The 12,714-nt window shown below is 37.6% G+C and overlaps 3 protein-coding genes across 4 annotated transcripts; 2 read left to right on the top strand and 1 right to left on the bottom strand.

The window, feature by feature from the left end:
- The first annotated feature begins 3,454 nt into the window (after positions 1 to 3,454).
- LOC125468986 lies at positions 3,455 to 4,204 on the top strand. The gene has a single exon (XM_048565854.1). It carries the CDS (start codon positions 3,455 to 3,457, stop codon positions 4,202 to 4,204), a length of 750 nt encoding a protein of 249 aa, XP_048421811.1.
- A 1,423-nt stretch (positions 4,205 to 5,627) lies between these two features.
- On the top strand, positions 5,628 to 6,413 carry LOC103934935. Its single transcript, XM_009344703.2, has one exon. The coding sequence runs from the start codon at positions 5,628 to 5,630 to the stop codon at positions 6,411 to 6,413; it is 786 nt and encodes a 261-aa protein (XP_009342978.2).
- Positions 6,414 to 7,039: 626 nt separating this feature from the next.
- Positions 7,040 to 12,026, bottom strand: LOC103934910 (SKP1-like protein 21). 2 transcript variants are annotated; one of them, XM_009344668.3, is made up of 10 exons: positions 11,819 to 12,026; positions 10,553 to 10,817; positions 9,892 to 10,113; positions 9,472 to 9,663; positions 9,291 to 9,401; positions 9,014 to 9,092; positions 8,403 to 8,500; positions 8,092 to 8,270; positions 7,692 to 7,825; positions 7,040 to 7,596 (listed from the first exon to the last, which is right to left on the bottom strand). In XM_009344668.3, exons 2-10 carry the CDS (start codon positions 10,586 to 10,588, stop codon positions 7,544 to 7,546), a joined length of 1,104 nt encoding a protein of 367 aa, XP_009342943.2. In that variant the 5' UTR covers positions 10,589 to 10,817; positions 11,819 to 12,026; the 3' UTR covers positions 7,040 to 7,543. The 2 variants fall into 2 exon arrangements, with proteins under 2 accessions (XP_009342943.2, XP_009342944.2); XM_009344669.3 differs by having other exon boundaries at positions 7,040 to 7,585; positions 11,819 to 12,025.
- Between the last annotated feature and the right edge of the window lie 688 nt (positions 12,027 to 12,714).

Below are 12,714 nucleotides of genomic sequence, written 5' to 3'. Positions count from 1 at the left end.
TGGGATCCGTTTCGCGAGATGACACGAAAGTAAAACTGTTTTAGATCAGCTTATTAATGAATCGGATTGTTATCTCATTACTTATTAAAAACTTATTAACTAGTCGTATTAAGAACATGTTAAGAATTAATTAAGATAATAAATTTGACACGATACGTTAAGATAACGATATGACACAAAAATAATACGAACACAACAAATATGATCTGTCAACAAACATGATCCGCTTGCAAGGCCTATTCAAATGACCAAGTTCCATGGGCCATGCTCGTTTCCCAGAAGGTTGCAGCTCCACGGCATCTCTTCTTACACGCATTTACATGTAACCAGTCCAAACTGAAAATTCGATAACAATCCAAGAAGCAAGCGGTTTGTCTACTCATTGGTTATTATCGCACGTATACAAATCAAATCCCTACTCGACTGCCACGTGTCCACTGTCGTCTCAGCTTTCTATGCCTAAATCCACCATCCCCTCTCTCCCCTACTTAACTTTGATCGAGCTCTTACTTTGCTTCCAGTAACTTCCACGTAACCAAGAAAAAATGGCTGATCCCACAGACCTCAACCTCCCAGAAGAACGAGAACATGTATACAAGCAACAAAACGACGACGTCCCCGCAAGCTCCCTGAAGTACCTCAACCCCAAAAGGGGCCAAACCATGGAGACCGCCCGCAAGGCGAATCGCATCTCCTTTTGGCAGCTCGACGCCCTCATCGTCATGGTGGTCCTCACTCCTCGCCGCCAGCGGCTAGGTCAGCCCTCTAGACTTTGCCTTTGTGCTCTTCTCTGTTGTCTACATCTTCTTCCTCGGCAAATTCGCCTTCCCGCCTCAATCCGACGACCCTTCAAAAGACCCGCCAGTCTTCAACACCGAGGGCATAATGGTCAAAACCGGCCCGGCTTTCGGCGCCGTGTTGGGCCTCGCCCTGCCGATAGCGTATATATTTCACGGGGTTTTGGAAGGAGACCAAGAAGGCATCAAAGCTGCTGTCCCGCACGTGTTTTTCCTTGCTAGTCAAGCTTTTATGGACGGAGTGGCGTATTCCGATAGGTTTTCGACGCCGATTAGGGTTTTCATGCCGGTTTTCTTTAACGCAAAGAGGATTTTCACGCTTATGGATTGGGTTGGGAACGAATTCTCCAAAGTGTGTGTTGGTGGTGGTTGTGACGCAGCTGCAGAAAGAAGAGTGCTTCTTGGAGGAGGACTTGCCGTTGCTAACTTGGTGTTTTGGAGTTTAGATTTTTTTTGTTAAAATAATTTTTGGATTTTAGCTTTCACTTTGCGTATCGTTTTCTTGTAAATGTATTCTATTGAATCCCATGTCGGCCGTACTTTGATGTTTTTTGTGATAAAATCCTGTCAAGTTTTTTATGATAAATTAACCTCATACATAATATATTATGCAGATGGTAATTACCAACTTGAAAACAATATCGATGTTGGTAGAAGTGTAGAAGTGAATTTTGGCTCGTCTATTCCACCATCCATCTTGAACTCTTCTATATATCTCTCATATATCCAAACCAAGTACTTCGCTTCCATCTCCGACGAGAAAATGAAAATAAGAAGGCAATTTGTTGAAGCAACAAACATGCTTAATTTAAGCCTTCGACCGTGGTTTTCAAGAGTTTGATCAACTTCCATCTCATTTCTCCCCCGTAAAGAAGAGATCTGTAATACAGGGTGATATGTCACGTGTTATATTTAATTAGAGGAAATTTTTTTTGGTATGATTACATGTGGTATTTCGGCACGTGTTTTGGACACATTTAGGGTGACACCCGAAGTCCATCAAACTAAAAGTGCCATCTCGTTTCCGAGCTATGGTTTGAACTAAAATCATTTATTCATCAAATCATATGCTTTTAACAGAAAGAAAGGAGAAAAAAAGAGCATATGCACTTCTTGACTAGATGAAAACTTTACTGATCAAATTCTATAAAGATATATAAAGCTGTGATAAGAATCCTGGGAAAGCATCTCATAGCATGAAAATTGCATAGAACGTCAAGAATTTTTCTTAATATTCGATATGAGGAGGGATTTGACAGGAAAATAAACAACTTTTACTTCTTAAGTGATTTGATACGAAAATAAACAACTTTTACTTCTTAAACTAATGAATTCATGAAGATAATATATTTGAGACGAAAACAACACGAACACGACAAGCTGATTAAGGAGATGGATATTTGAATTGAATTTAGTGTATGTGATACATTCAATATGTTCAATGTAAATGTACGTATTCTAACCTGCGCCTTCCCAATGGATTTGGTTTATAGTGAATGAAGTGTAAGTTTGGTAGTTGAGAGACATGAGTATGTACTAAAACATAGTTGGGCAAGTTCAAATTAAGGCTAAGATGTTTGTTGGATTGAACATATATGTGAAGCTAAAGTTGTTAGTATACCAATCTTGGGCAACTACCACTACATGCCTAGTAATAAAAATAGAAAGTTTTGTTAATCAATGACGAGGAAGCTTTAGTATGTGTTCAACTCAATACCTAATTCAAAAATGCTACTTCAGTGGGCTCATCTGCACTTGATCTTGAGATGTGGATCATTCAAGGCACATTAGCTTAACATATTTTTCCTGTTTAAATTGGTTTGAAATCAAACTTCTACTCAGGACTATAGATGAGACAATTAAGGTGAGATCCATTCTAGATCCAACTTTTTATTTCCTCATGAAGATCATTTTTTTCATATCAAATTTGTACCATCTCCAAACAAGTTTAATTATTAATAAAGTCGAAGTCAAAAGACTAATAGAGATGACATATACATTGGCCGCCCTGCTATATTACAGAGAGATGGTACAAAAGTAGTATGAAAAATATGATGAATGTAACTTCACTTGTTCAAATTACTCTCAAAGTTTCGATATTAACGTAAGGGTAATGATAGGGAAACTAAATTTGCAAACTAAATGATGTGTTACTAATAAGAATGAACACATTTATCAACGTTTAAGTAATAAACCAATTATGATCAACTTCTATGTCCTTTAGTTCCAAAATTATGTTTACAAATTTAGTCCTTATAGTATTACCCTTAACTTAAATAAAAATCACTTATATTAAAAAAATAAAAATTTGAATGCTGCCAGTTGACGTGTGTACACGCATCTGCTGATATTGTAGACTGCAGGAGAAAACACTGGCTGTTCCCCTCAACCGAATGCCATGCGGTTGCGGTCTCCAAGTGACACACTCCTCAATCTCGCATATAAACTAAGCTTAAAACTTAAAAGATAAGAACAATGGCTCGGAAAAAGAGACAACCATACAAGTTACATATAACCTGAAAATAAAACACTCACAACTTTCATCTCTTAGAAAACGCTCACAACTTTCTTTCTTCCTTGATCTCTCTTTTTTTTCAGGTAAAATCTCAAGTCCTAAACGATAAGCAAAGAGCAACTTTTCTCACAGAGACGCAAAAATGTCAGGTGGGGTTGGTCCAACTTACAATGACATCACCCTCCCAAAAGAGCAAGAACAAGAACGGCAACAACATGAGCTCGTCAAACAAAGCAAAACCGATCCAACTTCCTCAAAGTTCAAAAGATCCGGCGTCCTCCCCTTCTGGCAGATCAACGCCCTCGCCATCATCATTGTCCTCTCCGCCAGCCGCATGGTCAGCCCCGGGGACATGGTTTTCGTTCTCTTCTCCTTCCTCTACATCTTCTTCCTCTCAAAGTTTGTTTTCCCCGTCCCCTCTTCTTCTCAAGAGCCCCAATTCTTCAACCCCCACAACAAGCTCCTCCGCCTCCACATCGTCCTCGGCGTCCTCATCGGCCTTGCCCTCCCAATAGCCTACATCTTCGAGGGCGTTCTCGAGAACGACCAGCTAGGGATCAAAGCAGCTACACCGCCTGTTTTTCTCTTTGCGTGTCAACTTTTCATGGACGGAGTGGTTTTTGATGACAGATTTTCCACTCCGATACGCATTTTCGTGCCAGTTTTGTACAACTCCAAGAGGGTTTTTACCATAGTGGATTGGCTTAGAAGTGAGTTCTCAAAACAAGATGAAGTGTACGGTGGCTATGCGAGGAGGCTGTACGTTGGGAGAGTGCTTGCAGTTGTTAACTTGGCGTTTTGGTCGTTTAATCTTTTCGGGTGCTTGCTTCCTGTTTATCTTCCTAAGGCTTTCAAGAAATATTACTCGGCTTACAGTGAAGTTAAAGAATGAAGACGTTTCAAGTGTCTTTGCACGAAGATATCATGAAGCTTTGTAAGATGTTTCTTTGGTAGTGAGGTTTTCGTTTCTTTTCTTTCTTATCTGTTAACTCATTAAATTTTCTAGTAACTGGTTTCAGTACTTTCCTTCTTTTACAGTACCAATAACATATCATTTTAATTTGCTTAGTTTTTTTTCCTTATAAGGGAAATGCTAAGGAGAATCTCACAAGGTGGAATTCTTTACCGATTTTCTGCCACCTTATCATTTTAGAGCACGTGTTAATATTATGTCAAAAATATGAGTTGGACAAAAAATTCATAAAGAGCATATGAGTTTTTTTTGCATTTCTCTTTATAAATTTTGATAATTTTAATTATGATAGATTTTTGAGTGCCAATAATATTTGAATTCATCGTTTCGGATTCATAATCGTTGATTAGTTACTTTCTTAGAAACCTCATTTAGGAGTAATATTCTAAATATGACAAGTTACGATTGAATTATTGTTTAAATGTTAATTAATATGTTTATTTTTTATTTTTTATTAATGTTATATAATTTAATTTATAAATTTAACTTACGAATTTAATTTATCTAGCATTATTCTTATTTAATTCGGGGTTGAATAACGTCTAAATTCGATCATTTCTTGTTGCATAGTTATGTCAATGCATGCAGGGACACTAGTCCATCCTTGTCACAAAGTTAATGAAGGGGTAGTTTTGTCTTTTAGTTTTCCTACACGAGCCACGTTGCCATACGACATGCACAAGTATCCAAACTCTGAAGCATTAGAACGAATGAGAATGCTCTCTTAATTCTCTTTGTGAAGATCTCGAGCATTTTCTAATTGTATCTATTTATCGTATATCGTGTAATCATAAATCATTGTAATTTTTTTTATTTAAAATTAAATATAAACAGTACTTGATAAAAACTAATCACGTATACGATGTATGATGTATCAAAATGCAGGTTAATTATTATAAATCATTGTAAATTTTTTTTTATTATTATGCGTTAAACGTATGATGTATCAAAATACAGGTTAATCATGTTTTATAAGAGGCTTAGACATATAACCCGACTCATCCGACTGCCCTGCCGAAGATTTTCTCGTTCCAACAACACTCTCCAATAAAAGTGTAGACTAAGCTTAAGAACAGCAAAAGCCACTTTGACTTGGACAAAAGTATTTAAGAAAAAATGATGTCCACTCCCTCTCCTCTCTGCAAAACCAGCTTCCTGAAACCCCTATTACACTGCCACCTGTCCACCCTCCTCACCTTATGCTTTACCCTAACGTTTCCTTCTCCCCTGCTCTTCCTCTTAATTCTCTCTAACCTTCTTTCACTCTCTCACAATTTTCTCTCTCTTCAACTCTTCTTTCTCTGCAAGAAACCCTAACACTAAACAACAAGAACACAAAAATATGTCAGGTGGAGTTGGTCCAACCTGCAGTGACATTAGTCTCCCCAAAGAACAAGAACATGAATTCAAGGAACACAACGACCAAACCTCCTCAAAACTCACCTCCCACCAGACGTTCCCATCTTTACACTCCGGCGCCACCGCCTCTCCGCTCAAAGCCGGTGGCGGTACGTTCTCCTTCCGGCAACTCAACGCCCTCGCCGTCGTCGTCGTCTTCTCCGCCAGCGGCATGGTAAGTCCCCAAGACTTTGCCTTCGTTGTCTTCTCCATGATCTACATGAACTTCATCTCCAAAGTTGCTTTCCCCGCCCTCAGTTCCTCTAAAGACCCCACAGTTTTCAACCCAAAAAACAAAATCCTCCGCCTCTACGTCCTAACGGGGGCCATCATCGGCCTTCTGCTCCCCATTGCCTACATTTTTGAGGGCATTTTCGAAGGCGATAAAGAAGGCATCAGCGCCGCTTCCCCGCACGTTTTTCTCCTCGCAAGTCAGGTGTTCATGGAAGGAATGGCTTTCGCCGACCGGTTCTCGACGCCCATACGTGTTTTCGTGCCGGTTTTCTACAATTCCAGGAGGATATTCACCATTGTGGAGTGGCTGAAGAGTGAGTTTTCCAAAGAATACGAGGAGTATGGTGGATCTGCAAGAAGATTGTACGTTGGGAGAGGACTTGCTATTGCTAACATGGGGTTTTGGTGCTTCAATTTATTTGGGTTCTTGTTGCCTATCTATCTTCCTAGGGCTTTCAAGAAGTATTACTCTGCCCATAAACTGAAAGACTATTGATCTTTAATGCACTAATTTCTTTTTCTTTTTTTTACCTTTTCGTTTATTAATGTCAAAGAAAAATAAATGAATAAAAGATCTTCATAGAATGTGAAATTTGATTAGAACAACGTAAAATATATGAATACTACTTGTGAATGACATGAAATTGGAAAAGGCATTGGTGACGTGTAATGTTCATTTCTTTTGTCATTAAAGGAGAAAAACTTAATGTTCATTTCTTTTGTCATTAAAGGAGAAAAACTTGCATACACTTACTTCAAATGTCTCATATATATGAGATTACATGTGAGAAACTAATTTCATGAAGTAATTTCGTTAAACAGGTGCATGAAAGTTTTTTCCTATCATCGAATCCGCTCTGTGGAACCCAAGATTAAATATGGCCTTCCAACATATTCAAATTCTTGGAAAAGGCATTGGTGATGAGTAAATGTTCATTTCTACCATAAAGGAGAAAAACTTACATGTACCTATTTCAAAGGTTTCACATTCTTGAGCTTACATGTTCGAAACTGATTTCATGAAGCGATTTTCGGATGCATGAAAGTTTTTCTCTGTCATTGAATCTGCCCCGTGGAACCTAATGTTAAATATGGCCTTCCAACATATTCAAAACGACCATATTGTACAAAGCTTTTTAAATAACCTTTATTTTTCATTTCGATTTCATTACATCAACTGAAAGCGCTTACAACTTCTTGCAAGACTCTGTAAAAGCCAAATGGGGCCTATATATGAAACGAAGAAGAAAAGGTACATCTGTAAAATTCGGCATCGTTTCAAGAAAGTACAGGAGGGGGCCGCCATCAATGGCGGCTCAAGGAAAAAAACTGAGCAAAGTATGCTCCTCATAAACAACCACAAAAGAGAACATAAGCTCAAGGCAATGAGGAAAACTATGCTCCCAATTGTGGGATCTTCCTCTTCTTTTTTTCGACATATATTCGTTTCCTTTCTTCGCCATAGAAGATGCCCACAGAACGAAAATTGCGTTTGGTGATGGAAAAAACAAACAAATGTACTCACATGCCATCAACACCAAAAACACTGCTCTCTTCTAAGCTTCTGCAGCAGCAAACCTCATCGGTAGCATCTATTCCAATCACTCAAGCTGCTGCACATTCGGATTAAATAGTGCTCTCTCGTAGATCATTATCTCCTGTCCAAACCTGCAAATCACCCGGTAACTCTCAGTCTAACCAAATCTTCACTCAATCTAGTCGCACACTCACTCACTCAATCACTCTCAATATCAGAGGATGTATTGGGACATACTTTTATATCTACGTGCAGAGCCATTGCCGTTTATATCTATTGGTGCAAGTTTCCTCTCTTGGCCCAAGGATAAAATTTCCTGCATCCTTTCTGGCCAATCTGAATTTAATCTTCGTGCAAAATCCTCCACTTCCCTACATAAAGCATAAACATAAAGGAATGTAAGAAACAAACAGTCTTGCAATAATCATAAAATATCTGTAGAATTGGTACAACCATGGAAGGGGACATTTAACAGGGGCAAAGAAAATTTTCTGTGTACGTTGAGACAAGGGTCAGCATAATTCATATAAACAGTTAAATATTAGTGGTGGTGATCATTCTAATACGATTGAATAATATACTTTATAAAAACAGAAGTTTGATTCATCATCACAAACTAACTGGACATTGTTGTTACCTGTCAAGTTCTTCCTTCATGGCAGGATCTAAATCGTCATCCAAATCACCATCATCAAGGTCAAGCTTTGATGAAAAGGTAACAGATGTAGAATCTTGCAACTTTGAAGAACTGGGAGACGGAGACTCAACGTTGATAGTGTCACCATCTTGGGAAGCAGAAGAAAGCGCATCCAAGTCCTAGAAATGTAGACAACGACAAAGAGAAATCACAAACAAGTTTTGACACATGCAGGAAAATTCACAAGCATACTATACACACGCTTAAGTGCCGATAGGTGGCTGTCTTGAGCGAGAGAAAGAAGTACCAACCTTGTTATGTCCATTTACATTGGTTGAAGAATCTTTTGGATGATCTTTTCTTCTTCGATTTTTCTTTTTATTCTTATTGGTCTTAACCCCCTTTGTTTCTGCAGAGTGTATCAGATTATGGTAGGCTTTGAGAGTAGATAACGAAAAACTAGATGGGTCTATCAAATACAACTTTCATATGACAAGCGATGGTACAGTACAGAGAAAAAAAACTTGAATGCTTAATTAAGTACCATGATATGTGTGAATCTACTGACTGAATGACCTATCAAAAAGTATGTAAACCCCAAAAAATATTGTGCTCCTTGTCCATGGAGGTAAGATAGGGATGCCAATAACCTTCAACAGAGTGGTCCTTTGTGCCCGAAAAAAAAAAGTTTTGAATAGATAAATCACCATTTCCCAGGCGGATACGGAGAATTCTAGCCTTGAAGCAAACTCACTTTACTAACAGGAACACAGGAAAATTTATCTACTATGAATTTGAGAGCCAAACATACTACAACTTCAAACAGCGAAAAAGTTGCAAAAAAGTCAATAAATAAATCAAATCAATGTGTAAGAAAAAAGGCAGAAAACCAGAATGAAGAGAGATAATTTCTGGATCATACCTCTGTTTCCACCATTTATAAATGTCAAAAGATCATCAACTGAACGCTCATCGACATGCTCTTCCTCAGCCTCAACACTCTGAAACAAAACAATAAACTTTCTATTAATGCGATCATGTATGCACAGGTCTTAATGCTTCAAGCTTCCAACTACATAATTACATTTGTTTGTACTTTGCACAACTCAGATAATAAACATTGTGAAATATAAAATTACCACAGATATCGCATTTAACATATGGTAAAGGCTTCAAACTCTTCAAGTAAAAGTAAGCACCTTCAGTTTCTCTCTTTCTTTTAATTCTTTCCTCTTTCTAGCATATAACCGGTTAAGGAGCCGGATACGCGGATCATCAGTTATGTTCCTCAGAGGTTCCAACTTCTCCTCCTGGATCGAACCATATATACATGAAAAACATGGATGGAAGGTAAAAAACAAACTTTTGATAGTAACAAACCTCTGTGAGGTCATCCGGTAAATGAAATGTCTCGCGTATCTCCTCGGGTGTTTTTCCTTCAATAATTCGAGCAAGTGCTCGGCTGGTAAGATCAACCAAAGGCTTCAACTGGAGGCTGTCAGCAGCAGACGTCAACTCACATAACTTTTTTGTATCCATTCGAATAAATTTCTCATCAAAAGTTTTGCGCTCCTACACATGATAACAATACTATCAAACATATAAATTACTTCTGACTTCACCATGTACATGATGATGATGGATAAAAAACTTCGAAACCACCCTTTTTTGCCCACATAAAGGGTAGCAGTATTTTCTCCAAGTTTTCTACATAAGATTTTCACCATTGATTGTTAATTGGAAAATAATATCCTGTAAGAACAGAAAAGAAACTACACATGTTAGAATCATATGTCAGACCTTATTAGAGCGACCGGGTACTTGATGAAACCGACAGTAGTCGAGTATTAAGCCCAAAATGGCAGGATTAACTCGTTGAGGAAGTGATATAGCATAGTTTTTGGAAGATCCCATTCCTGTTTGCAATATTTCTTGGCAAATCATGGGACAAAACATGGCAACCTCTTCTTCTACTTGTTGGATTGAGCCATCAGCAGTTTGAAGCCAGATGTAAGATTTCATCTAATTGCACAAAACATAAGGAAAATCAGGAGGGAGTCAAAAGAGAAACACAACTAATACTCCTATATACAACTAATACACCTATATCTCAGCTTGAACTACCACATATGCAACCCACAGAACCAATAACCCCAGGTGTAACAGTCCTAGCCACTATCTTCTATTTAATTTCTACACTGCTTATTCCGACCACTATGCACCAGCCCTTGTTACCAAAGAAATTACAACTCTCCATTTACATTCCACCAAGAGTTCGTCTAGAAACAAACTAATTCTTTTACTATACCTATTCATTTCCCATCATACTCAAGTGACAAAGGACCCTTAAAGATACATATGCTGCTGAAATCATAAAATGTGAAAACAAATGGAATGAAACTAAATAATCTAACTTGCCTAAATTACCATTTGTAATTCATCAGACAATGAAGTAGCATACCTCAGGTTTGACTACCGCCATGACACCTTCTGACATTTGACAGTGACACGCAACTAACTTTCAGAAGAGGTGAACCAAAAACCACCTTTCACCTCCACTTCCAAACAGAGTTACAGGGAAAATGGAACCTTTTCCTTATTCAAAAGCTTGACTTGATTAACTAAGTACAAAATAGTTATCAGTGCTTCCCAAAATGATACGATCTTGAATCCCAACAAAATTTGCGTTAGCATTCTTATCCAGAGAGCTTTCTCAAATATATTTCCTGTATTCAAAGTAAAACACAATAAGATTTGGGGAACAAACGAGATGATAACCTCAAATTCCAAGAAGAGCGTTATCAGTAACTTCAATATTTTAACTTAACTATAAAAGTTTACAGTGGTAAATGTAATTTGTAACAAGAAAAGGGGGAAGTATAAATGGGGGGGGGACTTCACTGGAGTTTCTCAATATCTATGTGTGCATAAATGGGAAAGAAAGAACAGAAATATTACAATACATGAGCAATATTGATGAGCACATAAATGGGAAAGAAAAAATAAGTTTCACACTAGCAGCACAAAGCTCAATACTCAATACCAGACGAAAATATTACAGATTGAATGTTAAATACAATACAAAATAGCATTTAATATTCATAAACCAACATTCAGAACTCAATGTAGTACTCGGTCTGCCAAAAGAAGTAAAGGGGCAGAATGCGGAAAGGAGACAACTTGGAAGCCAATCTATTGAGTTCTTCAATCTCCATGACCCAATAAGAAACAAGGTCGAACAGAGAGAGTGTAATGCAACCAATTGGTTGAGCAATTCAGCAAAAAAAAAAGAACACCTTTATAAACAGTTGGGTTAGCTGAACCCAATAAGAAGTGATACAACAAACCATGTCAAATGGTTGCCAGGAAGCCGAAAATCCGAATTCCAGGACACATACAAACGACAATTCAGATTACAAACCATGCCAAATGGTTTTCAGAATCCAACCCAGTTTCCATTTCCCACCAAGGAAAAATCTTCAACTTCCATTGTTGATGATTCCACCTCACAACTAACAAAATCCTTATCAACAGTAGTATTTCTATATAAATTAAATTTAGGGTTTATTTATCTAAAAAAAAAAAAAAAAAAACAAAAGCAACCCCATCAAAAAACAGTCAATCGATTAAATAATTCTGAATTGGGAAAAATACAATTAGCCAAAGTTGCATGCATAAATCAATAGCATATGAAAATTTTCAATTGGAGAAAGAGCGGTGAGCGTACCTCAAATACGAGCTGAAATGCATGGAAAATTTGGGAGGGAAATTTGGAGAGGTGGGAAAATTGGGGGTGGGAAAACTGGGGAGGGAGCTAGGGTTTCTGAAAGGCAAGGCTTTCTATCTCCGTTCTGTTCTCTCTGTGTTTTCCTTTTCCTCCTGTGTCATTTCTCTTCCAGCTATCACGATTTGGAGTCTGCGTGCGGTTGTTTCCGGCACGTGACTCTATCGAAGAAGGAGGCGCCCTCGCACGTGCTGATAGTTAGGGTTTCGGACTTTTGGATTGTAGGAGGGATCGGCCCGGCGTTTGGGCGGGTCGGGTTGTGAGATGCCCAGTATCACGTGGGTTGGTTGAGGGTTTGGTAAACTAGGCCACGCCCAGTGTGATTTTTATCCTCATTTGTTTTATTTTCATGGACTCTTCACATTTGTCATATAATTTAAAGAAAACGAGTTTTAACGATAAGAACAAAATAAAGGATAAAATGAATAGTACCATGATTGACTTTTAGTATAAAAATATGACTTTTCGTTAAAGTGAACAATACCAGGAGTTTTTTCATTAAAATTCCCTATATTTTATGCATGGCACTGATTTTAGGTCGGATCGGATCGGAAACAAGCATTTCAATTTCAACTTAAAAGGTTTCAAAATCAAATTATAGTTCTAATTTATATAAAAATTCAGAATCAAAATTTTCTCATAATTTTCGAAACATAATTCGAATCTCCTATATTTTTGCAGGAAATAATCAAATTTTTATATATCCACCATTCAATTATTGAATTATTTTTCTAAATTTTTGCAATATTATGATTATATGTACTCTTTGCTTTTAATATATAATAGTACAATTAAAACACATAATATGAAATAAAGAATTCCAACATACTAAAAATATT

This window comes from the organism of the source record quoted next, unplaced genomic scaffold (genome assembly GCF_019419815.1).
Source record: "Pyrus x bretschneideri cultivar Hongxiangsu unplaced genomic scaffold, Pyrus_bretschneideri_v1 Contig4, whole genome shotgun sequence".
NCBI lineage: Eukaryota > Viridiplantae > Streptophyta > Magnoliopsida > Rosales > Rosaceae > Pyrus > Pyrus x bretschneideri.
Note: the sequence above shows the minus strand (reverse complement) of the source record. Positions and strands in the feature narration are given on the sequence as shown.

Bases quoted from the DNA above. Each gene is read 5' to 3' on its own strand.
- LOC125468986 (XM_048565854.1), top strand. From the start codon at position 3,455: ATGTCAGGTGGGGTTGGTCCAACTTACAATGACATCACCCTCCCAAAA.
- LOC103934935 (XM_009344703.2), top strand. From the start codon at position 5,628: ATGTCAGGTGGAGTTGGTCCAACCTGCAGTGACATTAGTCTCCCCAAA.
- LOC103934910 (XM_009344668.3), bottom strand. From the start codon at position 10,588: ATGTCAGAAGGTGTCATGGCGGTAGTCAAACCTGAG. The intron at 10,114-10,552 runs GTATGCTACTTC...TTGTGCAATTAG, and splicing joins TGGCGGTAGTCAAACCTGAG to ATGAAATCTTACATCTGGCT. The intron at 8,501-9,013 runs GTATGATCCAGA...TACACTCTGCAG, and splicing joins TATAAATGGTGGAAACAGAG to AAACAAAGGGGGTTAAGACC.